The following is a 25,852-nucleotide window of genomic DNA, read 5'->3' on the forward strand; positions in this document are numbered from 1 at the left end:
GGTCAGGGATGCAACTTCATGCTCTGGGTGTCCCTAAGCCTCTGACTGCCAGATGCTGGGACTGAATGACAAGATGGATCACTTGATAACTGGTCTGTTCTGTTGATTCCCTCTGAAGCATCTGGCACTGGCTGTTGTCTGAAGGTAGGAAGATGGGCTAGATGGATCATTGGTCTGACCCAGCTTGGGTTGGACATTTTTAAATTCGTGGGTCCAAATAACCTGCAACAAGAGTGGTTTTTTTGGAGCTTGCTGGTCTGTTATTGTTGAGTTTTTTCAATAAGTCTTGGGGCACTGGGGAAGTCCCAGAAAATGGGAAAATGCTAATATTGTGCCAATTTTTAAAAGGGTAAATGGGCTGATCTGGGTAACTATAGACCTGTCAGACTGATGATGAGGTGGCTGATGGGGGACTCTATTTTTAAAGAATTAAAGGTAGGTAATAGATCTAATGCAAATCAACGTGGGTTTATGGAAAATAGATCCTGTCAAACTCACTTAATTTTTTTTGATATTACAAGTTTGATTGGTAAAGATAATTGTGTTGATGTAATATACTTAGATTTCCATAAGGCTGTTTAAATGTCATGCAGTATCAAGTAAGATTAAAAAACCAGAACAGTACACATTAAATGGATTAAAAACTGGCTAACTGATGGCTCTCAATGTAATTGTAAAAGGGGAATGGTCTTTAAGCAGGTGTGTTTCCAGCAGGGTCCAACAGGCACCTGTTCTTGGCCCTGTGCCATTTAACATTTTTATCAATGACCTGGAAGGAAAAATAAAATCACTGAGCGTTTGCAGATGATCCAAAAATTGGGGAAGTGGTAAATAATGAAGAGAACAGATTACTAATTCAGAGCGATCAGAATCGCTTAGTTAACTGGGCACAAGCAAACAATATGCATTTTTAATATGGCTAAATGTTAATGCCTAAATCTAGGAACAAAGAATGTAGGCCATACTTACAGGATGTGGGTGACTCTCTACTGGGAAGCAGTGAGCCTGAACAAGATTTGAGGGTCATGATGGATAATCAGCTGAACCTGACCTCCCAAGGTGACACTGGCCAAAATTGCTAATGGGATGTTGAGATGCATAAACCGGAATCTCAAATAAGAACAGAGAGGTTATTTTACTTCTGTATGTGGCACTGGTGTGACCACTGCTGGAATATTGTGTCCAGTTTCTGATGCCCACAATTCAAGAAGGCTGTTGATAAACTGAAGTTCAGAGAAGAGCCTTCAGAATGATTAAGGCATTTTTTCTAATCCTTTGAGCTCCTTGAGTCTATCCCTTTAAACTATTTAGTGTAACAAAAGGAAGGTTAAAGGGGGACTTGATTACAGACTGTAAATATCTATGGGGGAAAATGGGCTCTCCAATTTTTCATGAAAAGGTCTAACATGATCCAGTGGCTGGAAGTTGAAGCTAGACCCATTCAGACTGAAAATAAGATGTACATTTTTTTTTATTGGTGAGAATAATTAATTAACCATTGGAACAATTTACCAAGGGCTGTGGTGGATTTCTCCATCACTGACTAATTTTAAATCAAAATTGGATCTTTTAATAATAAAAATAAAATAAAATAAAAAAAAATCTGCTCTAGGAATTATTTTGGGGAAGTTCTATGGCCTGTCTTATACAGGAGGTCAGACTAGATGATCAGAATGGTCTCTTCTGGCCTTGGAATCTGGGGGTGAGGGGAGAAATCCCACTGATGCAGAACTTGTCACTTTTGGATGATGCCTGATGTTAAAGATCAGGCACCTGCTCTCCACAGGTTTCTATTCTTCTGCAGTCTTCCTTTCTGCAACTTTCCCCAGTATCCCACAAAAGGCCATTAATTATCAAAACCTTATGAAGGGAGCTGTCTCTAGTTCATAGATGTAGATCTGCTGCAATTATTTTCTACTGAGGTGTTAAATAGCATTTTCTTTTGTCTTGGATAATCTTTGGGTAGATTGTGACTATTGCTAATCTTGACACGTGTTCCTACATGTTTCCAAATCTGATGTTCCACTTTCAGGTAATTGATCATAATAGGTCTCTAAATTCCTATGTTTCATATATGGGTGTTGGGAGGTGATGGTAACAGCTGCAGCTGCTCGGAGATGGAATCTTCTTTCACACTGACCTTACTTGGGCCTGGTCTACACTACAGTTAGGTCGCTGTAAGCTGCCTTACGTTGACCTAATTACGTCAATGTCAACACTACAGCCTTGCTCCTACCGATGTAAGTGCCCAACTACACTGACGTAATAACTCTACCTCCACGAGAGGCGTAGTGCTTATATCAGTGTAGTCAGGGCAATCCAGTGTCTGAGTAGACACTGGGTTACAACTGCCCATGTCAATTTCACAGCTCTGCTCTGCAGCAGGGGGCTCACAGCTGGAGCCAGGAAATTGACAAGAAAGGCTGGTAGGCTCCCTACTAGGAAATTGAGCCCTGCATGGAGCTCACAGCTGCCCTTTCCCCACCAGCTGGGCTCACAGCTGGAGTCTCCAATCCCCCACCCTGAGGTGACAGCCTCAGCTGTAAGACTGGTGCTGGGCTCGGCTCAATTTCACAGCAGAGAGCCTACCAGCCTGCCATGTCAATTTCACAGCTTCAGCTGTGAGCCCCCTGGCTGCTCTGAGCCTGAGGCAGTCATGACATAGACAAGAAAGGTTTGTAGGTTCCCTACTGTGAACCCTATGCCATGCTCACAGTTCAGGCTGTCACCCTGAAGTGGGTGGGGGGCTCCAGCTGGAGCCTGGCTACTGCCTGGGCTCTCAGTGCCCCCCCCCCCCGACCCCCGTCTGTTAAGTCAATGCAAGCGCTCCTAGTGAGGATGCACGCCACCGACAGGAGGAGGGTAGTGTGGACATGAAAAACTGCAGTAATTACTGCAGTGGCTGTATGTTGACTTAAGTTTGTAGTGTAGACATTCCCTTAGTCCAGTTTCCTTATGCCAACGCCATTCAAACAACTTCTAGGTGTAACACTGGAGAAAGGTCACTGCACTATAACCATCTAGTGCCTGTTGTGTGCCCAATTGCATACCGGGGGTGGGGAGGGGAGTGCAGTATATGAAATATACCATGGCAGGTTTAACTGCCATAAGTGGCTTTAAAGCTCTTTAAGGAAATACCTAAATCTGGATACCGACTGCATGGAGCTGAGAGAAGCAGAGTTATGATGCGTTTCAGCCGTCCGCCTCGGAGCCATAACATTTGAATAAATGGTTCCAATAATCACAAGTGTCCCTTGCTCCGATTATTCATGGTTATGGGGAAAAGGAGCTGGTGGGTTGATTTGGTGACCATCCCCCCTTCCAGGTAGATTACAGCTAATTTAGTACTGAGTATTCAAGTCACAGCCTCTGTCTCGAAGCAGCTCCTAAAGCAAATGTTTAGCATTTAGGTCAGCTAACCTCAATGACTGCTTAAAGTCCTAGCTGGTAATGACACGTCAGTTTGGTGAGAAGTTCGTCTACAGGTAAAGCTCAACTGACAGTTTTCAGTGTTGCTGACCACCTTGGCAGTTTGTCTCTGATAGAAACAGTGGCTTGATTAGACATAAGTCCTAGAAGCCAGGTAGACCTATACTGATGAGGCACCTTGGGAGAAGCACCTCCCAATTGTTAAGGAATTTAACCTCCCAGCACCCCTAGGAGGGTTTTTGCTACCCGTGTGTGTGCTGTGTGGGGAGATAACGTTCAGGGCTGTCAACATGGCATCTTTCTCGGAGCAGAATACTGGCTTGGAGAGGTCTGGCAGTAGCTGTAACTGTTTAAGGTGACCCTTACCAAGGAACTGTTTGGGGCAAAGCAGACTCTGTCATAACGCAGTCTTCCTCCTGTGCAGAGTGAAAGAGCTCAGTCCTTACAATGGTGGGAGTGGTGAGATGCAGAACTGTATGGAAACGGAGAACGAGGAACTAGACAGCAGTGAAGAAGAGTCAAGTCTTCAGCATGACGTATGTTGATAAACTCTCTAGTTAATGGCTTTCCCACACTTCCGTTTATGAAATCCACTTCAGAGACCAAATAACCAGCGCTAGGTACTATGCTACAAAAAGCTAGTAATGCACACTTTAAAGCAAAAACTATTCTCTTGATGCAAAATTGCAAAAGCATCTAAATAGGTGTATTTGTGCTAAAAAATTGGAAAAATAAAAACAAACCATAGATTGTAGTAAATGATTTGGTCTCTTACACTGTAAATAAATTAAATTAATCTGTGTATACATTTGGGTTACTAAAAACAAACTTTATCACGGGGCATCGCACAAACAAAAACATCCAGAAAATATCTGTGTATAGCTTAAAAAAAAATCCTTGGGCATCTAAATTACAAACTCGTCCGTTGCATGCTAGTTGCCCATATAGGGTAGATTGAAGTGCAATCAACTATAGAGATGTTCTAAAGACTATTAGCCAAGCCAGGTCTAACCGTTATTAAACTGATTTTGCTTAATATACACCTGTGGTTTAAAATTTCCCATTAATATATGGCTAAACTTGATTATTGTGTAAAAGCAAATCTATCATTATTGTATACTTTGTTAATATAATAGCATCTTATCAAGAATGTGCACAAAATTCAATGAATGGGCAAAAATCTATTTTGCAGTCTAGTATCTTTCACACTAAACTTCAAAGTTTAAAATTATTGGTTACATTTCAGAATTATTTAAATTTGCAATATCTACTTAAAGCAGGGGTAATAACCCCCCAACTATTTTAAGCCTCAGACAGTGAACATAGCCAAGCAGCTAGGAGTAACCCGCTTTGGGAACAGAATTTGGAGGCTCAAAGAACAATTTCTCTATACTTATCAGGGATTTGTTTCTTCCCATGAACACTAGCTCTCCAAGGAGGAGGAAGAGGAGTTGTCTCCCCATATGTCCAGTTTCCGTGAAGCCATGACTCAGATTAGTGAACTGGAGGAGAAGGCTGTAGAAGAACTCAGAGAAATGAGACAGGTATGTTTGACAATTCAGGTGAGCCCAAGTTGTCTTCTGCATATTGATATCAACTTGCCATATTTGAGTAAACTGTGTTTGGGTGTTCTAGGAACTGGGATTGTGATGCACATGGGAATTAAATGTTCACCTTTTGCTCATTAGTGACTTATTCTAGCTGTTTCTTTCCCACCCTCTCAAGGTAAACTGGCTTGTGGTAATGTCTAGCCGCTACCAGTTACAACCTTCAGATGGTTGGTGCTGGCATTGGCAACGGACTGTCTTCAGAAGCTCCGATCTGCTTAACAGAAGCATAGGATGTGCCATGAAAACATTCCAAACTTGCACAAAGCCACTTCCTAATCAATGTCACTTTTCTAAATCTAGAAGATGACTGAACTCAATGACCTGTTGGAAATGACAGAGCAACCAGACTATGATCTGGAGACATTTGTGAACAGAGCCAGATGCTTCATAAAGGAAGGATCAAGAAATTTCATCAGCATGGGAGGTAAGCTGGGACTACTTCAGAGCTTGCTGTCAATGCATACCTTCGAAGCCCTGTTAGTGGGAATTCCTTGTAAAATATTCTGGGATCCTTCTGGATGCAACTCATCCTCTTCCAGTGCCTCCTGTGGTGGGGACAGAGCTGAGGTGATTGTCTAAGCAAATGGTATGTCCTGTTGCCTATTCTTTCCTAAGCAATATTCTGGCAGGCGTCATCCACTCACTAACCAGTTAGTACAGAAAAATCCTTTCCAAGGGTACAATGTAACTCGGTGATCTACAGTACCCAGCAAAGCCTAGCCAAGGATGCTGAGCGTATCCTGACTTGTCTAGGACATGATCATACATTTTTCCCTTGTTGGAGGGACCAGTGACAGTTTCAAGGTATAGGATTGGATGCTGTATACCCCTGGAAAGCTTGGGATCTCTGCCCTCCATTGATGTATACCAATTATTTTGGTCACTCCCAGGAGAAGGAACATCAGTTTAGACTGGGTCTTAAGTCTAACTTGTAACAGTTGCTGATACGCAGGTTCTAAACATGGCTTGTGGCCATCTACCACAAGGCAATATTTGTAGCCACTGCAGCGAGCCATGTCTTGCCAGCACCTAGGGCTGGTGTGCACACTTTCCTTTTTCTTAAATCCAGGCCATTACACTTGCTGTAGGGACTCCATTCCCCACTCTATGCGCATATAACCCAGCTCGCTGGCCCTTCTTCCCAGATCTGTGCAGAATGAATTGCCTTGTATGCTTCTGATACTGTTCTGTATGTGTTCCCTAGGCGCTATCTCAGCTACCTTGATTTTTCCCAGAATGCACTAATAGCAACAGTGAGGCAGGCAGCATAATGTGAATGCACACGGTTGACTGGTTGACACGTGGTGATGTTGAGGAACTATTTACATTTTAGCCGTGTTTATACCCAGGCCAGACTAATGTCAGACTGGCTAAACAGTATTTGGAATACTCTTGTCTTTTTGCCCCCACTTCGATATCAACTTGGCTTTAATTGTCCCTATTTGGAAGTACTGGGGCTACATCAAACCCCGAATGCCTTCTGAAGGGCGGAGGCATTAATCTCTGTCCAGGAAGCACATGGGAATACTAACTGCTAAAATCATGAGGGACTTGAAGTGAAATGTTTAGGGAGCAAGGTGGTTTCTGTACATAAATATCCTCGCCTCAATCTGCAGCCCTGTGATGTATGGCAGGATCCTGTGAGTCAGCAAGTGGAGCTGAGGATTTGGAAGAGGATAAGAACTGCCCCTAGTCTAGCCGCCTCCAGACCCTGGAGAGGCCAGAGAGGCATGGCGTTCTGGGGGCTGCTTTGTGTGGCACAGGTAGAGGAAGTAATGTCGATTACAGCTGGGAGATGAAGCTGCTGATGGGGGAACAGGAGCAGAGTGAAGGAGCCTCTCGGGCCAGGCAGGGAGCCAGAGCAGGAGCTGAGGGAGTATGACATTTCATGGTGCAATCCAGAGCAGTGAGGGGCTGTCACCACTTGCCCTGCAACTTGGGGTGCCTTGCTGCTGCAGCTCCCACCTAGGCTCCTGCAGCTCACAGCCGGAGTGTCTGTGTAAAGCCATAGCCCTGAACCAGCAGCCTGTCAGCAAACACCAGCCACACTCTGGCTTCCACTAGCCTTGGAGGGTGACCCAACATGCTCCTAGTCCCAGATTTCCCCCCAGAAATGTCTTGCACTGTACAGTCCTTTCCTTAACAGTACAGCTATATTAGGTCCATTGCCCTCTATGGGGATCAATACATAACAGCTTGCCACCTTAAATGGAGTTACCTAAATGAGTCACTACACTAGATTAATTTTGATTAAAGAACCAAACAAGTTTATTTAACTACAAAAAGACCAAGTACAAGTAATGAGGCATAAAAGTTAGAAATGGTAACCAGAAAAATAAACAGAACACTTTCTCAACTTGGTTCAAGGTGAAGTTCTTACTATATGTTTTCAGTACATTGCTGACCAAACTCTCAGACCAGGGTCTGCTCCCAAAGTCTATAAGAGAGAGGGGCCGGGAGAGATCACTTGGTATTTTTGCCCTTATTTTTATAGTTCAGTCACCCTTTCAACAGCACTTTCCTGAGAGTGACTCCTACTTACATTTCTTGCCAGCTGAGAGCAAGGAGACGTGGAGGACGGAGGCTTCTTGCTGTTTCTTTTCCCCTGTGTATGTTGAAATGCAGATTTTCTTTATCCTCTTTCTTCTCTCGTTGTCTGAGGACTCTGTTTATCTCAGTTTGCATATAAGCTATAAACATGCACCCCTTTGTTTGACAGGCCTGTTTGACCAGTTCTACCTAATTGGGCCTATGTGGGTTTGAACATGTGCCCGTAACATTACACATAATGTTGCTATGTACATTTCACCATGATATCATTGACCAGTGAGGAGGAGGAGTTCAAACAATACCTCACAAGGCATATTTTGTACAAAGATGATTACAATTGTGTGTGTGGGGGTGAATACCGGGGTGCATTTCCTTGCAGGCAGGTAGGGATAGGAGTCAGGGACTCAAGGTTCTCATCAACCACCCAAGTTCCTGCTGTATTCTTACTTCCCCACCTCCTCCCTGCTCGGCTCCTAGCTCTTCCTGTCCCCTTCAACCTCACAAAACCCAGATTCCAGTCTCTGGGCCCGGAACAAATGTGAAATTGAAACGGTCTCAAACACTGAAGTCACCGTGTGTCCAAGTCAATCTGCCACCTAACTTCCAAACTTCATTGCAGATGTCGTGGAGTCCCTGGCTCTTGCCATGCAGTTGGAGGAGCAGGCCAGCAAGCAGATGAGTAAGAGGCGGCCTCAGTAAATGTACCAAAACCTGATTCACAAACACCGTTTTTCTCTTCTCTGTATGTGTCTATCCCATGTCAGTAGTTTCTATGTTAACTCTGCCTATTTTAAATGTGATACAATAAAGTATACTTCAGTCAGCTCTACCTGAAGACAAGAGGTCAGAATAGCAGCCTTTGACTATGCAGTAATTGTTCTAGAAATGCCCTCTTGACAGTGGGGGAGGGGAAACTTGTAGTTCTTCCTGTCATTAGATGCCTCTTCCCCCTCATTTAGTGACAGACTTATCTGCTCTGATGTAACTAGATAAACTTGTGTATTCTTGTGTACATAAACTTTTTTTGCTTCTAGATATATTGTGAAATGGTTTAAAAACTGCAACTCTAGCTGCTTTACAAAGGAAATGGACTACACTTAATTGTAAAAAGAATAAAATAAAGTCTGTATTTTTTTAAGAAGTTTGGCTGGTAGATAAATATTCCTGGATTTATTAACTGACTTGTAGAAAATTTCTTGTCAACTGTCAGTTCTTTAAGAAATTCTCTGAAGACCTTCCCCCCAGAACAGACTGGCCTTTATGGCAGAGACTGGCTTTTGGGACTGGTTGGTCATTAAAACCTTTTGAAGTTTGTAATGTTTGTATTTAAGTAAAAAAATCAATTAAAGTATCTTGTCTCTTGGTTTTTGGAAGGGGAACAGGGGATAAGTCTTTGGACTAGTGAATCTCGGCTACAGCCCAGAATGCCTCAAATCCACTTTATAGCACTTAGCAAAAAATTACTTTTTGAAGTACATCAGAAGCAGGAAGCTGCTAAACAACCAGTGGGGCCACTGGACAATCAGGATGCTAAAGAAGCACTCAAAGAGGGTAAGGCCATTGCAGAGAAACAAAATGAATTCTTTGCATCGGTCTTCACGTCTGAGGGAAATTCCCAAACCCGAGCCATTCTTTTTAGATGACAAATCTGAGGAACTGTCGCAGATTGAGGTGTCATTAGAGAAGGTTTTGGAACAATTGATAAACTAAACAGTAAGTCACCATGACCAGATGGTATTCACCCAAGAGTATTGAAGGAACTCAAATGTGAAATTGCAGAACTAACTGTAGTCTGTAACCTATCCTTTTTAAATCAGCTTCAGTACCAAATGACAGGAGGATAGCTAATGTGACACCAATTTTTAAAAAGGGCTCCAGAGGTGATCCTGGCAATTACAGGCTGGTAAGCCTGACTTCAGTACTGGGTAAACTGGTTGAAACTAGTAAAGAACAGAATTGTCAGACACATGGGTGAACATAATTTGTTGGGGAAGAGCCAATATGGTTTTTCTAAAGGGAAATCATGCCTCACCAATCTACTAGAATTCTTTGAGGGGTCACAAGCATGTGGACAAAGGGGATTCAGTGGATATAGTGTACTTAAATTTTCAGAAAGCCTTTGACAAGGTCCCTAACCAAAGGCTCTTAAGCAAAGTAAACTGTCATGGGAGAAGAGGGAAGGTCCTCTCATGGATTAGTAACTGCTTAAAAGATAGGAAACAAAGGGTAGGAAAAAAGGGTCAGTCTTCAGCATGGAGAGAGATATAGTGGTGTCTCCCAGGGGTCTGTACTGGGACCAGTGCTATTCAACATAATCATAAATGGTCTGGAAAAAGGGATAAACAATGTAATGGCAAAATTTACAGATGATACAAAACTATTTAAGATAGTTAAGTCCCAGGCAGACTGCAAAGAGCTACAAAAGGATCTCTCAAAACTGGGTGACTGGGCAACAAAATGGCAGATGAAATTCAATGTTGATTAAATGCAAAAAAAAAAATGCACATTGTATAGTTGGGATTATGTTTTCCATATAAAATGATGGGGTCTAAATTAGCTGTTACCACTCAAGAAAGAGCTCTTGGAGTCATTGTGAATAGTTCTCTGAAAATATCCACTCAATGTGCAGCAGCAGTCATAAAAGTGAACAATGTTGGGAATCATTAAGAAAGGGATAGATAATAAGACCAACAATATCATGTTGCCTAAGTATAAATTCATCATACACCCACATCTTGAATACTGCATGCAGATGTGGTTGCCCCATCTCAAAAAAGATATTGGGATTCAAAAAGGTTCAGAAAAGGGCAACAAAAATGATTAGGGGTATGAAATGGCTTCTGTATGAGGAGAGATTAATAAGACTGGGACTCTTCAGCTTGGAAAAGAGACAACTAAGTAGGGATATGATAGAGGTCTGTAAAATCATGACTGGTCTAGAGAAAGTAAATAAGGAAGTGTCATTTACTCAAACACAAGAACTACAGGTCACCAAATGAAATGAACAGGCAGCAGGTTTAAAACAAACAAGTATTTCTTCACACAGTCAACCTGTGGAACTCCTTGCCAGAGGATGTTGTGAAGGCCAAGACTATAACAGGGTTCAAAAAAGAACTAGATAAGTTCATGAAGGGTAGGTCCATCAATGGCTATTAGCCAGGAGGGGCCGGGATGGTGTCCCTAGCCTCTGTTTGCCAGAAGCTGGGAATGGGCAATGGGATGGATCACTTGATTACCTACAGGCCACAGGTAGTACCCTCTGTTTGTAGCATTACATTTCAACATAGAAAATGTGGATTACACTAAATTAAGTGCATAGAAATTACTATCTGGAAACAAAACAATTAAAAAAAGTGACATTTGAAAATGTCTCTGAAAGTTATTTTCAACAAGCCTTTATTATATAAACATTGAATTGGCAAGTAACTTGTGCTAAATAAACATGTTGAACCAAAGGGCAGGATTAATATCTGTGACAATGTACCACACTGGAAAATATTCTCACCAACATAACAGGAGCCCAAAGCATTCCTAGGCTTAATTTGATGGTGTCACACAAAGAGCAAAAAATAATCCCTCACTTTACATTTAAAAAAAATTTAATTTAAAAACCTCTCTTAAACTTAGCAAAAAGACTTCCAGTTTCTTTTGAAATGTATAACAATTTGACACTGATCCTGGGCGAGTGGCCGGGACACTGGGCAGGGGGCTGCTTGGCTCCACATCTAGGGCAGGTGGAGCGTCCTCTGTGGCTCTCCACAGCTGCCTACCCGGCTCTTACCGTGGCCAGGCTGTGGCTTGGAGCCACCCCCGCCGGCTGGAGCCAAGTCAGGGAGAGCAACGCAGGTAGCTGTGAGGAGCTGCGGCAGACCCTCCACCTGCCCTGGGTGGAGAGCCCGAGCAGCCCCTGGCCTGCGTCCCTGCCGCCCAGCTTCCTTGCCCAGCATCCCTACCCCCTGCCCAGTGGCCCAGCCCCCCACCCAGGGCAGGTGGAGGATCTGTGCTGCAGTTTTTCACAGCTGCCCACCCAGCTCTTACCATCAGAGCCCTGTGTGGATACAAAACTTGTATCTGCATCCACGCTGCTATCCACAGAAATGGTCCAAAGATGCGGACTTGCAGGGCTCTAGAGACGGGCATGGCCCGAGAGGGCGGCAGAGGGCGTGGAAGAGGGGAAAGAGGCGGGGCAGAGGAGCTGACCTCATTCTGTTGTTTGAAGTTTTCATTCCGTGCTTCCTTCCTCTGGAAGAACAAAGCAGAGCCTTGAGTCGCAGAGGGGCAGTGACGCCAAGGAGATCTGGCTGCCCCTGGTGTTAATGCTGGGCAGGGTTGTGTGGGGAACCCTCTGGCATCCAGACGCTTACATGGGACGGCACCTGAGCTCCATGCAGGGACCTGGGATTCACCCTCTGCTCTGGCCTCTTGCTCCCTGGGCTGGCCCCACACCCATCTGAGGCTCGATTCTCCTCTCCCTTCCACTGGGGGATCCCCACTGACTTAGAAGGGCTGACTCTTGATTTATGCCTGTCTAAGCGAGAGGAGACTTGGTCTCTGAGTCAGCCTTTTCATGCCCCCTACACACCTTCCATGGGCGGCATCCTTTCTGGGCTTGCTAAACTTCCTGGGATGTTCACTTTATTCGATGCCAGAATATCAACCTGTACTGCATCCACGTTCATGTACAAGGTCTTGGCATCTCTCTAGGAGAACCAGCAAAAAAGGCAAGAGGTTAGCAGCTCGCAGGGACTTGAGGCGGCAGCAAGGACACGAGAAGGGCCAGCCAGAGAAGGAGGAAGGTTCCTGACAAGCCCCCTCAGATGGGCAGTCTTGGCAATGACGAGCCAGTGGAGTCCTTTTGCCAGTCTCCACACGTCATTGCACTGAGCATAGCCCTCAGCCCGGGGGCTGGCTGGTGTGACTGACTCCTGAGTAGAGAAACCAGCGACGGGACTGGGAGCCTGTGTTGGAAAGTCTTGGCACTCCCCGGTAAATGACTCCTGCTCTCAGTGTTCCCTCTTATTTTTTTACATCCATGTGTGGAATGAATTTTGTTATGTGCACCAATATGGAGGTGATGTGTGGTGGGGGTGGGGCTGAGGGGTTTGGGGTGTGGGAGGGGGCTCAGGGCTGGGGCAGAGGCTTGGGGTGCAGGGTGGGGTGAGGGCTCTGGCTGGGGGTGTATGTTCTGGAGTGGGGCCAGGGATGAGAGGTTTGGGGTGCCACAGGGCTGCGGTGGGGAGAGAGGACTCCCCCAGCCCTCTCACCGCAGCAGCCTGAGGCTGGGGGGAGGTGTCTCTCCCCACTGTGCCTCTGTGCGGCCACGCGGCTGCATAGCTTAGAGGGAACGTAGCTCTCCGCTGCTGCAAGGCAGAGGCTGTTCACATTAGAACAGTTTAAGTGAGCGGTTGGTTGTCAGGGCAGGCCCACAAATCAGGATGTAACCTGTGCTGCAGGGGAGACACCATGATCACGAAGGTGGTTTTCCAGGGTGAGGCTCATCCATTGCACTGCGGGTGTGCTGACCCCTGCGATTTCCTCAAATGCGGGAAACTCGACTGCATAATTTGTGGTAGTGGGGGATTGCGTTCACGCTCTCCCCTGGTGCTCGGTTAAGCAAAGGAAGACGAAGTTCAACAGCCATGCACGAGAGGTACATCGCAGTCCCAGACTCTCTTCCCTCCATCCCCTCCTGAGGATGGGCCTGGGCTTTGAGCACCGTGCAATCAAACTTAAAGAGCCAGACACCCAAAGGGGGTAAATTGGCACGGCCCTTCTGAAGTTAACGGACCCAGCTGTGTCTCTTTTCGCCAGCTGAGTTTGCCATCTACCACTTCCCCCAAAAGGAAATAAAAGGGAACTGGGAAAGTCTTATTAGACCCCATTGAGTCCAGCATGGCCCAGGATTGTTGCCTGCAGGACATTTCCTATGGCTTTGTCCTGCTCAGGTTTAAAGGGCCCATGTGACAGGGCTTCCACTGATTTACATGGTGTTCACTCCTGAGCTACCTCAAGGCAGGAGAGCTCAGATTCAGACGGAGGCTCATGCCTACCTCCTCGTTCTGGGTACACTGCTAGCCCTGCAAGTCTCACCACTTTTCCAACATCCCCACGCAAATGTGAGTCCAGACACGTCCCTCAGTGTTACTCCATTTACACTAAAGACGGGCCCCAAGTCAGAAAAGAACCATCCCCTCTTCCCAGACTTCAGAACTCAGGTCCCGCTGTGATTTGCACCATTGTCCCACCTCATTAGTACAGATGGATAGTGCAAGTGCACATTGATATCCACTGCATGGAGTGAAGTCTTTGGGGGTGTTGGGCCAAAACCAAAGCAATTCATTTAACTGAGGACACTGTGATCGGACCCCAGTGGTCTCTGGAGACTGATCAGGAACTGGAACTCCACTGCAGCTTTAGAGGAATGAAACCCAGTCCCCATTAATCCTGCAAAATGGACCCATGTTCCAGACCAGTAACAAGCCCTGGCAGTTAGAGAAGCCCATTTACCATAAAAAGCTGGAACAGAGTCTCTCCTGTTGCCTTCCTCACATGCTGCTCCACAATGGGAAATGTCCGGACAAAATACTGCAATAAAACACTCCCAATAAGTACAAAAGGAGGGAGGGGGTGTCTGGCTCCACTGAAAAGCAGCACCCTCACAGGATGGTAAAGTGCTCCAGTTCAGTGCTCCTTCCCACCTGGGATTTATCTGTCCATTGCCCCCATTCTGCTGTTCACCTCTTTGAGCGCCAACACGGCTGGAGGCCGGGGTTAAAGAGCTGGGGAAAGGGTTGGTACAACACCCAAGCCCCGCCCCCAACTGCCAAGCCCCACCCATACTGCTAGAGCAGCTGGATTTTTCAGTTTCTGTGATCGGCAGGGGTATGGTTAACCATCGCACCACTGGGCTTTAGAGCCGACGTCCCCTGTGGACCGGAATGGAGGACCTTCACTCTGGATTTCTCTAGGTTGCAGGCTTTGGGTTGGGTTTGAAGTATGGTCTTTATGTTGAATTTCCTGATTTTGTATTATTCAAAACTGCAACCCATTCCATGAAGGTTTCTTCTCATTTACTTACTGCCCTTAACTCCACCTCAATGAAGGTTTTTTGTCGGGGAATCATGACTGTTAAGCAGAAGGAGAACTGGAGTTGGATAAGCTCGTCCTCAAGCACTAAGAGCAGAGGGGACACAGAACCTGTAGGTACGTTGCTGTATCATCAATGCCCTTTTTTTCCAGCCTTGCCCCAGTGTGCCTGGTCCCCTTTATCTGAATAACATCCACTGCTCAGGAGCTTAGGGGGAGGAATCCACATTAAAATACACATTGCCCCCCACAGAGATACTCACCTCTAGAGTGATGCTGGCCTGTCTCTGGCAGGTGGTATGATCCTGGTTCCCCATAGCACACAGAAGGCCGTGCACCACTCTCAGCTGGATCATCTCTTCGGCCAGTTTGGTGGAGTCCTTGGCTAGCATGCTGCAAGGAAATCAACGCAGTCAGGCTCCAAGGCTCTTCTGCATGGGAGAAGACTCCCACAACAACAGGAGCTTTCTGGGAATGAAATGGAAGAGCCACATCTAGCGATTTGGAGGGACAGATTCTAGTCCTGTTGCCTTAGGTGTGGTGCTGATCCAAGTGCAAAGTGATGCCTCCATCTTTCCATGTCACTAGCGAATGACTAACACCAATGAACAAGGACGGATGCTATTCTTAAACTGAACAGGAAGCCCATGGCTGCATGTGAACTTTTTAACATCTATGTTTGGGGCTCTACAATTCTTTTAACGATTGACAATAAAAACACCCGATTTACATATTAAATCCCAGCAAATCCACTACGTTACCCCATAGAATGCAGCATCCACGGTGGAACAGTAAATTACATTATTTTATTATTGAGCACATCACTGGAGAAAGCAACATGGCCGGTGTTTTGTGTTGTCTTCTCCTTTTAAAGGGAGCAATTTGGCATCGGCCCATCTTGTGGACTCTGCAGATCTCTAACAGGAAGTGAGCTACAGAGAAGCATGGAGACAGAGTTTCGGGATTCACTGGGTCAGACACCGACTTTGGTTCCATGCACTATGCTGTCGATGTCAAATTGTTAAGTCGTGGCATTTCACTACAAGAGACTCTCTGCTCCCCTGAGAATAACACAGGCTCTGTACTGTTATGTAGCATGGTTTGGTCCAGGTATGTGGCAAGGTGCTAACACTGTCCCTCTCTATGCTGGCCTGGAAACAGAGGGAACATTCTGACTCTGTATTAATTAATCAACCGGAGTAAAGGTTGATATTATATTTCACCTATAATAAAAGCTCTGAATAATTTCAGGTGTTGTTAGTAACAGGGGAGCATCTGGATTTTGCTACCCAAGCGGAAGTGCTTCTCTCTAAGTTCCTGAGCACTGTTGTGGATGGATGAAAGCCCCCGAAGTCTATATGGAGGAGTTGCAGAGCCACAGGGAAATAGACAGCAATGGCAGAGGGCTAAAGATTCCCTCGGAAGGATAACGACTGACCTTTTCTCCATAAAGGAAACGGCTTCTCTAAATACTGTATAAATCTCTGTAGCGAGGCAGCCTGGTTCCCCGCCGCCCCGGAGGGGGACAAGCCCCTCCGGACGCCAAAGTGGGCGGAGCCAGTGGAGCTTGCACCCGCCCCCCAGAGGCCAGGGCGCAGGACAGAAAGTACAAAAGGCCAACCCCAGAGCTCACTAGAGGCCTGGCCTGGCCGCTGGAGAAGCCAGACGCCTGTGGCCTAGCTCCTGGTTGGGAGACTCTTGCAGTTTGCGACCGACCCGAGGACTGGCCAGACGCCGACCAGACCCCGGGGAAGCTGGTAAACCCGCCTGTGGCAAGTTACCCAGAGGAGCTGCCAAGCCTACCGCTCGCCGGGTACCCGGAGGAGCCCATGGTGCTTGATTCCTTGGAAGACTCTGTCCAGACGCAGGTACCTCTAGAGGGGGAGGTAGGAAGTAGCCTGGGGGCAGCCGACCCTTGTCTGGCTGCAGCACGCCCAGAGCCCATGTCAGTGTGTTGTGGCCAGGATCCCCACTGACGCAGCAGCGGGTCTTCTGCCACTGCTAGGGCCCCGGGCCGGGACACAGTGGAGTGGAAGGGCCTGCGTCCCTCCTGCCACCCAACGTGCGGGTGGCCGTCTCCCCCTCTCCCAGGCCGCTCGGAGCCAGGACCTGGGCCTCCTAAACTTATTTGTCTGCTCAGCCCCTGCCTGAGGGCCTGGGCCACTGACTCTCTACTGCCCCGCCCTGACCCAGGGCCTGGGCCTCTCAGCTCCTGCCTGAGGGCCTGAGCCACTGACTGTTTGTTACCCCGTCCCGATCCAGGGCCGGGGCTTGCTAATATTAAACTGTTCATTCAGCCCCTGCCTGAGGGCCTGAGCTGCTGCCTGCTGCACAGACAGGCTAATTCCCCGACTCCCCTGACTTAAGTAGCAAGGTGGCCTGATTCCCCGCCTGGTTCCTACAATCTCCCTTTGTATTTTGCTCTGAATTTTCTTACCCGATGGCTTTTGCTGCAGCGGCTTGCTGTATATACACCGACAAGGGCTCCGGAAGATGGAGTGTGGCTGGGTCTGAATGGGGGAACATTAGACAGGATGAAAACTACGGCTAGAGCCATACTTCTGCCAGAAAGCTTTAGTTATAACCTGGGGAATCAGAGCAGTAGCACCTGAAGAAAAGAGGATTTGTGAGATTAGAGCAACATCCCTAAGGGAATCTACACACAAATGTACTGTAGCCCAGTGCTTCACGAGGAGCTCTCGCTGCTCAGCGACTGTGTCAGGCTAATGCAGCAACTCAAACAGCCTGGGACATTGCAGTCTGTTTCACTGAGACAGGATGGGGGTCAGAAAACCAAGGTTTCCCTGACTCTTGAAAAGGTGTCCTGGGATCTTTAATTTCCTCTGGCCACATGCAGAAGGGAACTGAGTTTAAGATCTCCTCTGAGAGAAGGCGCCGCATCCCCTGCTCTCCATTCACTTTGCTGCATTCACTGAACAAATCCACACAATTCACAAATAGCATCAAAATTCCCATTCCTGCTCCGAGGGCTCCGACAGGCTGCCTGGCAGTTCCCATTACCCAAAACAGACAAAGCTGATCTCTGCAACTCGCCAGAGGGTCACTGGAGAACAGGACTCAGGAGCCGGCATCAGAGGAAGCTCTGACATCCATATGTGGAGGTACGTCTGTACACTGCAGTGGGGACGGGGCAGGGGATATGGAGGCCTGGAGAGTGCAGTGCCGGCCTCCAGCTGCCAGGTGGTCCTGCTTGCCATCTCCTCTCACCCTGTCGCGGGAAAGGGGAAGGGAAAAGAGAGGGCGACCGCAATCCCAGGACAGACACCCCACGTGCTGGGACGGCACCAACCTACCCATGGAGCTCAGCTGCCCTGATGAAGTGGGGAGGAGAAAAGAGGGAGATTCCCTTCTAACTTGGCCTCTTGCAAGGCAGAGCTTAAGGGACACGTGGTTTCTAGGTCCTCCTGGGAAGGGGACGGGGGCGCCTCGCCCCTTGCTATGTTTCCTGTGGCGGTGGGCATCAGCCTCCCAGCAGGACCCAGCACCAGCCAGTTGTTTCCCCCCCGCCCCATAGCCAACCGCTGCAGGTGACCTCACTGCTCCCTGGAGAGGGGGTCCAGGCTGCAAGAGGAGCACACAGGGCCCACTGCAATGGGTACCATGCCCACTAGGAAGAGACTTCTGCATCTCCTCTTCTGAATAGCCGACACCATCTCAAATCAGCCAAGAGGTTGGCTGCAGCATCTGACCTCTGCCAAGGTAGCGCAGGGATGGATTAGTGAGGGCCGGTTCCACTCAAGGATACTAAGGTACCAAAGTCGCCCATCAGTGGCTGGTGAGTCACCTGAGCAAGCAGAGAAAGAGCAATCCACTTTGCAGCACTCTGCAGCCTCCCAGCAGGCATGAAGGGAAACTGTTGTGACCTCTTACCTTCCAGGGCTCTGCCTTTCACTTTAGCAGTCTCTTTCTCTGGTGCTTTAAGTAATTCAACCAGACCCTTCAGCAGCACTGGCCGGACTTCATAGGCCGTGAGATCCTTTATCAGCTGAATGGCTAAAGACAAGGAAAGAGGCCAAAGTGCCACCTTGGTGCTCTAACAAGGCTGCACAGCAATCCCAGCAGCAGGTGAAACATCAGAGACAATGGTTTGAACGCTGGCTTCTGAAAGAGCTGTATTTTCCTTCTGCCTTAAAGTAAACCTCCTTGACTAGGGTTGGATTCTGCTCCGTTCCCTTCTGGAAGTTGCTTGGAAACAGAACAGGAGGCCAAGATATGCTCTGTGCATCTGAGAGCAGAATCATGTTCTCCTGGGCTCATAGATCCCAGGTGACATTATTACCCCATGGGCTGGCCAGCAAGAGTATGTGGATAACAAAGAGCCCAACCAAAACATGGCTGGCTTTCTATTACGGCATGGACCTCTGTATTGCATAGAACTCTCTGGGACACAGTGGGAGGGTGCTGGGGTACTGGACATGTGAGGGTTACATACATTTTAAACACGTGCACCATTGAGAGCAGCGCTGGCCCACAGCAGGCTCCAGGTGGAAGGGGCAGGAGCAGCTTCCCCACACACCTTTCAGGAGTTTCAGTCTGGGAATGTTGGGCATTTGGAAAGTGCTGGCATACAGAGGCAACAGCTCCTGCTGGGAACTCCCAGGCCCTCCACCGGCAGGGGGCAGGGGCAGGACTCCGGAGCACCTCAGAGTCATCAAGCTCCAGGATTAGTGCAAATATGAAACCTTTACCCCGTTATGTAGTAAAGCTTCAGGCGCCACACTCAGTGTCCCCCTCAGCTTGCAGCCACCTGCTCTGATGCCTCCAACAGCCGGGCAGCAGAGCCAACCACCCCCAGGGCAGCTGCTGAGAGGCCACAAGCAGCTCCGCACCACCACTTCTCAGCTCAGCTCACAGCAGAAGGGAGACGCTGGGTCTGGTCTGGGAGCAGGGCTCTGGGAGCACCAGCATATTTGCATACCCACAATGCATTGCACATTGAAAAGCCTTTCTTTGAGCATTTCAGTGTCCGTGGAAAGACGTGCCAATTTCTGTTCCTCTTCCCTTATGAGGATTGGGCTGCACAGAACACAGAGCTCTAAAATGAAAAGATTTGTAAGAACCCTCAGTTCCCCTCCAAAAGTCATCCTACTTTGATATTTAGGATTTTTTTCTCCTCAAAGGGAATAAATCTTTTGCATTTTACTAAAAATTTCTGTGGCAATAAGCTTTTCTGAGTTTACATGCAATTTTTCGAAATGTTCTGTGAATGAGTCTCATTTTTGTGGAAAATAGATAAATTTTTTATTTGATGTCTATAAAAGCTATGAGTCAAATGCTTTGTTTTCATAAGCCATTGAAAGTTTAAGTGAAATTTGTTTTTTTTTGGGGGGGGGGGAGAAAAAAACTAATTCTTTAGAAGTTGCATAAATCCCCATTCTGTGTCCTTGCACCCCCAGTCCACATGTGTCCCTCTACCCCCACTCAGACACCCACTCCCCCCATCCCCATGTGGCCCTGCACCCCATCCCCCTGTCCCTTTGTGGCTCTGTACCCCTCCTCCTATCCCTCTGTGTCTGTGTCCCCACCCAGCCACTCCCCTGTCCCTATGTGTCCCTGTCCCCCCTCCCCGTGTTCCCCCCACCCAGCCACTCCCCTATCCCTATGTGTCCCTGTTTCCCCTCCCCCTGTTCCCCCCACCCAGCCATTTCCCTGTCCCCCCTCCCCCTGTCCTCATGTGTCTCTGTGCCCCCACCTATCCAGTCCTCTGTTCCTGTGTCCCTGAACCCCCTCCCCCTGCCCCATGTGTCTGTGCCCCCACCCATCCCTATGTAGCTCTGCACCCCCCTGGCCCATCACCATGTGGCCCTGCACCTCTCTCCCCCCTGTGGCTCTGTGCCCCTGCCCCAGTCTGTTCTCCCCCACTAGCCCTTATGAGTCCATCTGACTCCCCCAGCACCCCACGCTGTCTGTCTCCTGACCTGGCCTGACAGGCGCTGTGAAGAAGTCAGACTCTCTCCTAGCTGGCCTGGAGATGCTGCTTTGTTCGATCACCACAGCACCCTCTGGTGGGCAAAAGGCGGAACTACAGCAACATTTTGGCAGAAGCTTTTTTCTGAGCAAAAAATTTTAAAATATGTGGGGCTCATTAATTAATGATGCATACAGTAGCGCAGAATTCCCCCAGGAGTAAAAGAGAAATGCTGTAACTCTGGGCCTTTACAAAGCTGCTACACTAGGCAAGTAGATGAGCTGCTGTGGCTATCGCTTTGGCAGAAATGGAAGGCTCTGCAATATCAGTGCTTCAGGCGGAATTCACCCGCCGAGCTGTTTGCCCAGAACTTCTCAGTCATGAATTCCAGAACTAATGTCACCTATTATCTAGAACGTAGAATCTCATTCCAAAATAAACAGTTTTTGAGCAAGGCCTTTCAGCATCATCAGAGTTATGCTAAAAAGATTCACCACAAAACCCAGCTGCCACCAAGCGAAACCTTCAAGCACAAACTTTGTTAAATTACAATAAAACTCCTGAAATCATTCTATTTTTTACATCAAAAAGCAACCTCCGTAAAATAAGGCTTCCTTTGTGTGTATGTTTACCTGCTTTAACCTGGGAAATAAGTTTCTTATTTCTTTTCCTAGTTAATAAATATTTAGTTAGTTTATTATAGGATTGCCTAGGAGCATTGTCTTCGGTTTGAGATCTGAGGTGCAATTGACCCAGGTGAGTGACCAGGAATGACCTGTCACAAAGGCAGGCTCACCTGGGTGGCAAGATAGATTCAGGGTGCCCAAGGGGGCTGTCTGTGACCCCATGTTCAGGCTGTTTTAGTGCCTGAGGAGTTCACACTTGATACTTGGTTGGTGAAAACGAAGTATAGACCATACAACTATGAGGAGCCCCGCTGTCTGCCAGCCCTGGGCACCCGGGGCTCCTACTGTCTGCCAGCCCCGGGCACCTGGGGCTCCTGCTCTCTGGGGCTCTGGCTGTACTAAAAAGAAAGGTATGTTTCTAGCTTGCCCGATTGCAGAGGAAATGTTGAAAATGGGACCTGAGAGCACCTTAAAGGTTCAGAAACCGGAAGGGAAATAAAGAGACCCCATATGACATTAAAAAACAAAAATCCTCATGATTTTTAAGCCAATCTCATGATTTTTGGGGATCTTACTCATGATTTTCCAATGGTGAGGGATGGCAACGCTGATAAGGGTTATTATTTTGAATTTACATTATAGTAGATTTGAAGAAAAAAACCAAACTCATCAGGACTGGGACCCCTGTGTGCTGGGTGCAGCACGACACCTAGTGCCTTCACTTGATTTTACAAACCAAGATACATGGGACATAAGCTGGGTGGGGAGAAGTCTATGTAACTCAGGCAGTTATTTATAGACCTGAGACCTTCAATATTACGAAAGAAAGAAAATCTCCCTCATAGACCCTCCAGTCTGGAAAGCATTAATTCCTCATATTGTCAGAAGGATTCACAGCAGAAAATAAAACCCCAGCTTTTTAAACAATTCTCCAGTAAGACAAAGAAACTGACATCTATAGACTCCCAGAATGCTACAAGAAACTTTAACACTATCTCATCGTAAACAAACCAATGCATTTTAACTACTGTAAAAATCTACTTCAAATAAGCCATACAAAACGATCTCCTTGCAGTGAAATTCTTTCTATTTGTCTAACCAGAATTTTCTCCCCAAAGGAAAGGTACCATTCCTAGAAATACTACCATAGCATGTTGATACATGGGGTGGACAAAGCAAGCTCCTATTCCATCACCCTATTTCAAAAATCAATTTGATGTACAATGCTCAAATAAAACACACATCAGACATTACATTGAAAAGATTAGGCATTACACTTGATTTTAGCTGAGAACAGCAGAGAAGTAAGGTGGAGGCCCTCGGATGCTCCATAGTCCCCCCCTGCCCCCAATACTTTTATGTCACCGGGAACTGGGTGTCTGGGTGCTGGAGATAGGTAACCTGCTAAGCAGTTTTCACTTAAAGTCTGCAGCTTTGGGGGCGTGGTCCAGACCCAGGGTCTGTGTTGCAGCAGGCTAGCGTGTCTGGCTCAACAAGGCAAGGTTCTGGAGTCCCAAGCTGGCAGGGAAAACGGGCTCGGAGGTAATTTCAGCACATCAGGTGACAGTCCCAAGGGAGTTTCTGTGACCGAACCCGTCACACCCCTGTTTCTACAGTCTATTGCTCTGGCCCAGTTAAACCGTGAGTTTGCTCCTCAGAACCAGGGTCTCTGGGAGCAAACCCAGCCCATGGACCAGGGAGTTGGGATGCGGGTCATGATGCGCAATGCATTATGGGCATGCAAACAAGCATCCCGGGGCCTGCAGGGGATCCCGTCCCACCCCCTGCGGTCAGTACAGCCCACCTGGGGGCAGCAGAGAGCAGGCGGCTTGTCCCCAGCCCCTGCCGCCCCCGGGCTCTGCCGCCAGGGTTGGGCTTTGCTGGCCTGCAGCCACCGCACAGCTCGTTAACCCGCCCGTGGAGACCCATGTCCCCAGCCCCGCTCCTGCCTCCTTGGTAGGAGGGGAAAAGCCGGAGACACGCACAGCCTTTGCACAAGCAACACCTCTCCCGGGCCGGGCATGGAGGCTGAAGCTGGGGAGCGGCGCGCTGACAACACGTAGCTGGGTTACAAACCACCCACCCCCCATCAGAGGGTAGCCGCCGGGGTGCGATCAGGTATTGTAATGGGCCCTCCGCCTCCGGGCCTTGAGACTCGCCTGTTTTCCTTTCCTGTTGCCAGGTCAGTTAAATTCCTTGGAGCTCAGTGAGCAGCCGAAAGGCAAATACACCCAGCCCAGTGCTCACACTCTCAGCTTCGGCTGCTGCCTTGGAGTGACTCTTGACAGGCTCACTGAGAACCTCCCCACGAATGACTCAAAAGTCTGCGTTCCTCCTCAGCAGACAGCACAAGGGATGTGCAATACAGTGATGGTTCCTACCTTCATACTGAACTTCCAAGTGCATTGAGCTGAGCACGCCCAGCACAGCGTCCACAATGCCGGGATGGGCTGCTCCCACGATCGCCTGACAACGAAAGGAACAAGAGGGGTGTTACTCCTCCCGGCTCTCACATCTGCAGCGCACTGAAATGTTCACACGTGTTTGATCCTCAAGATACAGAGAACTGCACAGCACTTTGCTCTGAGAGACTCAGGGAAATGGGCTCTTGGGGCTGATTCTGCAACCATTACTCAGGTGAGCGAGCACTAGGACTCCTCATGTAAGTGCTCACCAATGTCATGGTTGCCCAGTCTAGCCCTATGGTTCTCAGACTAAGGACTGCAGTTATTGGGGCAGCAAACTATTCATTACTATTATTTCATATTTTTAATATGGCAGCACCCAGAGGCTCCGATCAGGATCAGGGCCCCACTGCTCTGGGGCTAGACAAAGAGGTAGAAAAGTCCCCTGCCCCAAAGAGCTTACCGTGAAAGAAGACAAATGTTCTACAAAGTGTGGGGAAAAGGGAGACAAAATCTCCCATCCTCTCAAGACTCCTCAAACGTGAGCATGAGGTTCATTGATCTCCAGCTAACTGAGGCACCAGAACAGCGTTACGATTTTAATAGTGCTCTATCTGGGAGCCTCTCTCTCTCATGTGGTATGTAACAGAAGAGAGAAAGACATAAAAGGTAGGTTCAAAGATCAAGGATCCATGATCCTGCAGATTTGGGGGGGGTGGCCACCCCCACCCTTCCTTGATGACAAGGGACTGACATTTCAAATGGGAGATTGTCGGAATTAAATTCAAGAGCATCAGACTGCATCAGAGCTGCTACCCACCTACCTCACTGCTTAGCTCTATCTTAGTCTGGGTACTTAACATAGAGCTAGAATTGGTTATGTAAGTGCATATTTCCAGGCCAGGGAGAATTTAAGAGGGGTCAGAAGACCACAACCCCATTCCCTCAATTAAAAAAACAGCACAACCAAAGTGCAGGATTTAAAACAGTGGCACTAAAGGCCGTATAGTTAATCCTGCATGCCATTCCCTTTGAAGTTCCCCACAGAGTAGTGGCAGGACATGTCTTTAGAGGCATATCCTCTCCTACAGCCGAGGTCATACGTTTTCATACCAGGCTTTCACAAAAAGTAACAGATCGGAGAAGGGGAATTATAAAATATCTTCCAGATTCCATTTATTTAAAAGCAGCATATTAGATCCTGATGGAGCAGGGACTATGTAGACAAAAGTAGCAGCCTTTCTACACTCAGCACTTGCTCACACACAGCCTTGGAGTTTAGCATCTGTGTTACTGAGAGGGAAAAGTCTACGGGGGGAATTGTTCATGATTTCGTTATCCAAATCAGACAGAAAACAGTTCTGTGCACCCCATTGCTTTTCAGTGTGTTCTCAGAACTCAGGCACAGGAACCTGAAGAGCATACTCTGTGCTGATGACATGCAACTGAGCGCAAAAGGATCCTGGCTTCAGACGTCTCTTAGCCAGTACTACCTCAACAAGGCACTTTCAACTCGGGTTGGCTTATCCACACAGGATATGCAGCCTTAGGACACATCAGCTGAGTACATACTGGGTGTGCTTGTGGATGCAGTAAGCTCTTCTCTGGGCTCCTTAATAAGGCAAGAACTGTAGCAGGATTTCCACGCACCTTTAGCTTCCAGATTACAATAGATTCATTATGAAACAGAGTGTTCTGATAAAACTAAAGACTGGGCTAAAGTTTGATTCCATCCCGTTCTGCTTACCTGCACAGTTCTGAGTGTCTGCAGAGACAGCTGTTGGGCTTTGGGGGATGTGCATGGCAGCAAAGCAATCAGTCCTTTGTATACTTGGTTCTGATACTTGGGATTGCCGTGGCCTAAAGAATCCAACAGAATTTGCACTTGTTCTTGAGTCTCTTCGGACTTGGAATTGGCCAAGAACTCAGCTATTGATCTCACACCTGTGGATAAGAAAGCCCAAGTGGTTACACATCTGAGGTTAGACGGCAACTTGGTAATTTTATTGAAATCCAGAAAGAATCAAAACCAGGGCCGGCACCAGGCACCCAAGCTGGTGCTTGGGGCGGCACCGGGAGGGGGGCGGCGCGGCGCTCCGGCCGCCGGGGAGAGCGGGGCCACAGCAGGGCTCGCCAGCCCTCCCCCCGGCGCTCTGGCCGCCCTCCCCCCGGGGCTCCTGCCGGGGCTTGCCACCCTGCGCTCTGGCCGCCGGGGGG

The 25,852-nt window shown here is 47.9% G+C and overlaps 2 protein-coding genes, 2 non-coding genes and 1 pseudogene across 7 annotated transcripts in view; 3 read left to right on the forward strand and 2 right to left on the reverse strand.

Moving 5' to 3' along the window:
• Positions 1-8,622, forward strand: part of KIF2C (kinesin family member 2C) — a 45,120-nt gene extending 36,498 nt beyond the window's left edge. For 3 of the 4 annotated variants that reach the window (XM_024207480.2, XM_024207483.2, XM_024207482.3), the window contains exons 18-21: positions 3,854-3,965; positions 4,857-4,973; positions 5,340-5,463; positions 8,209-8,622. In XM_024207480.2, coding sequence (XP_024063248.2) covers positions 3,854-3,965; positions 4,857-4,973; positions 5,340-5,463; positions 8,209-8,288 — 433 coding nt within the window. In that variant the 3' untranslated portion in view covers positions 8,289-8,622. The remainder of the gene's footprint in view (positions 1-3,853; positions 3,966-4,856; positions 4,974-5,339; positions 5,464-8,208) is intronic. The other variant, XM_024207481.2, reaches the window with a different exon arrangement.
• Positions 8,623-11,437: 2,815 nt separating this feature from the next.
• The window catches only part of ARMH1 (armadillo like helical domain containing 1), a 29,697-nt gene continuing 15,282 nt past the window's right edge, over positions 11,438-25,852 (reverse strand). Inside the window, exons 2-9 of the mRNA XM_026651924.2 lie at positions 25,383-25,579; positions 23,612-23,696; positions 18,567-18,689; positions 17,113-17,185; positions 14,939-15,068; positions 14,097-14,174; positions 12,172-12,289; positions 11,438-11,831 (exon numbers count right to left, since the gene is read on the reverse strand). Coding sequence (XP_026507709.1) covers positions 11,812-11,831; positions 12,172-12,289; positions 14,097-14,174; positions 14,939-15,068; positions 17,113-17,185; positions 18,567-18,689; positions 23,612-23,696; positions 25,383-25,579 — 824 coding nt within the window. The 3' untranslated portion in view covers positions 11,438-11,811. The remainder of the gene's footprint in view (positions 11,832-12,171; positions 12,290-14,096; positions 14,175-14,938; positions 15,069-17,112; positions 17,186-18,566; positions 18,690-23,611; positions 23,697-25,382; positions 25,580-25,852) is intronic.
• LOC112111862 lies at positions 13,028-13,190 on the forward strand. The gene has a single exon (XR_002908528.2). It is a non-coding gene; the product is annotated as a U1 spliceosomal RNA (small nuclear RNA).
• LOC113406581 lies at positions 19,790-19,911 on the forward strand (annotated as a pseudogene).
• On the reverse strand, positions 22,347-22,539 carry LOC112111865. Its single transcript, XR_002908531.2, has one exon. It is a non-coding gene; the product is annotated as a U2 spliceosomal RNA (small nuclear RNA).

Source organism: Terrapene carolina, unplaced genomic scaffold, assembly GCF_002925995.2.
Source record: "Terrapene carolina triunguis isolate 2854851 unplaced genomic scaffold, T_m_triunguis-2.0 Scaffold110, whole genome shotgun sequence".
Taxonomy (NCBI): Eukaryota; Metazoa; Chordata; order Testudines; family Emydidae; genus Terrapene; species Terrapene triunguis.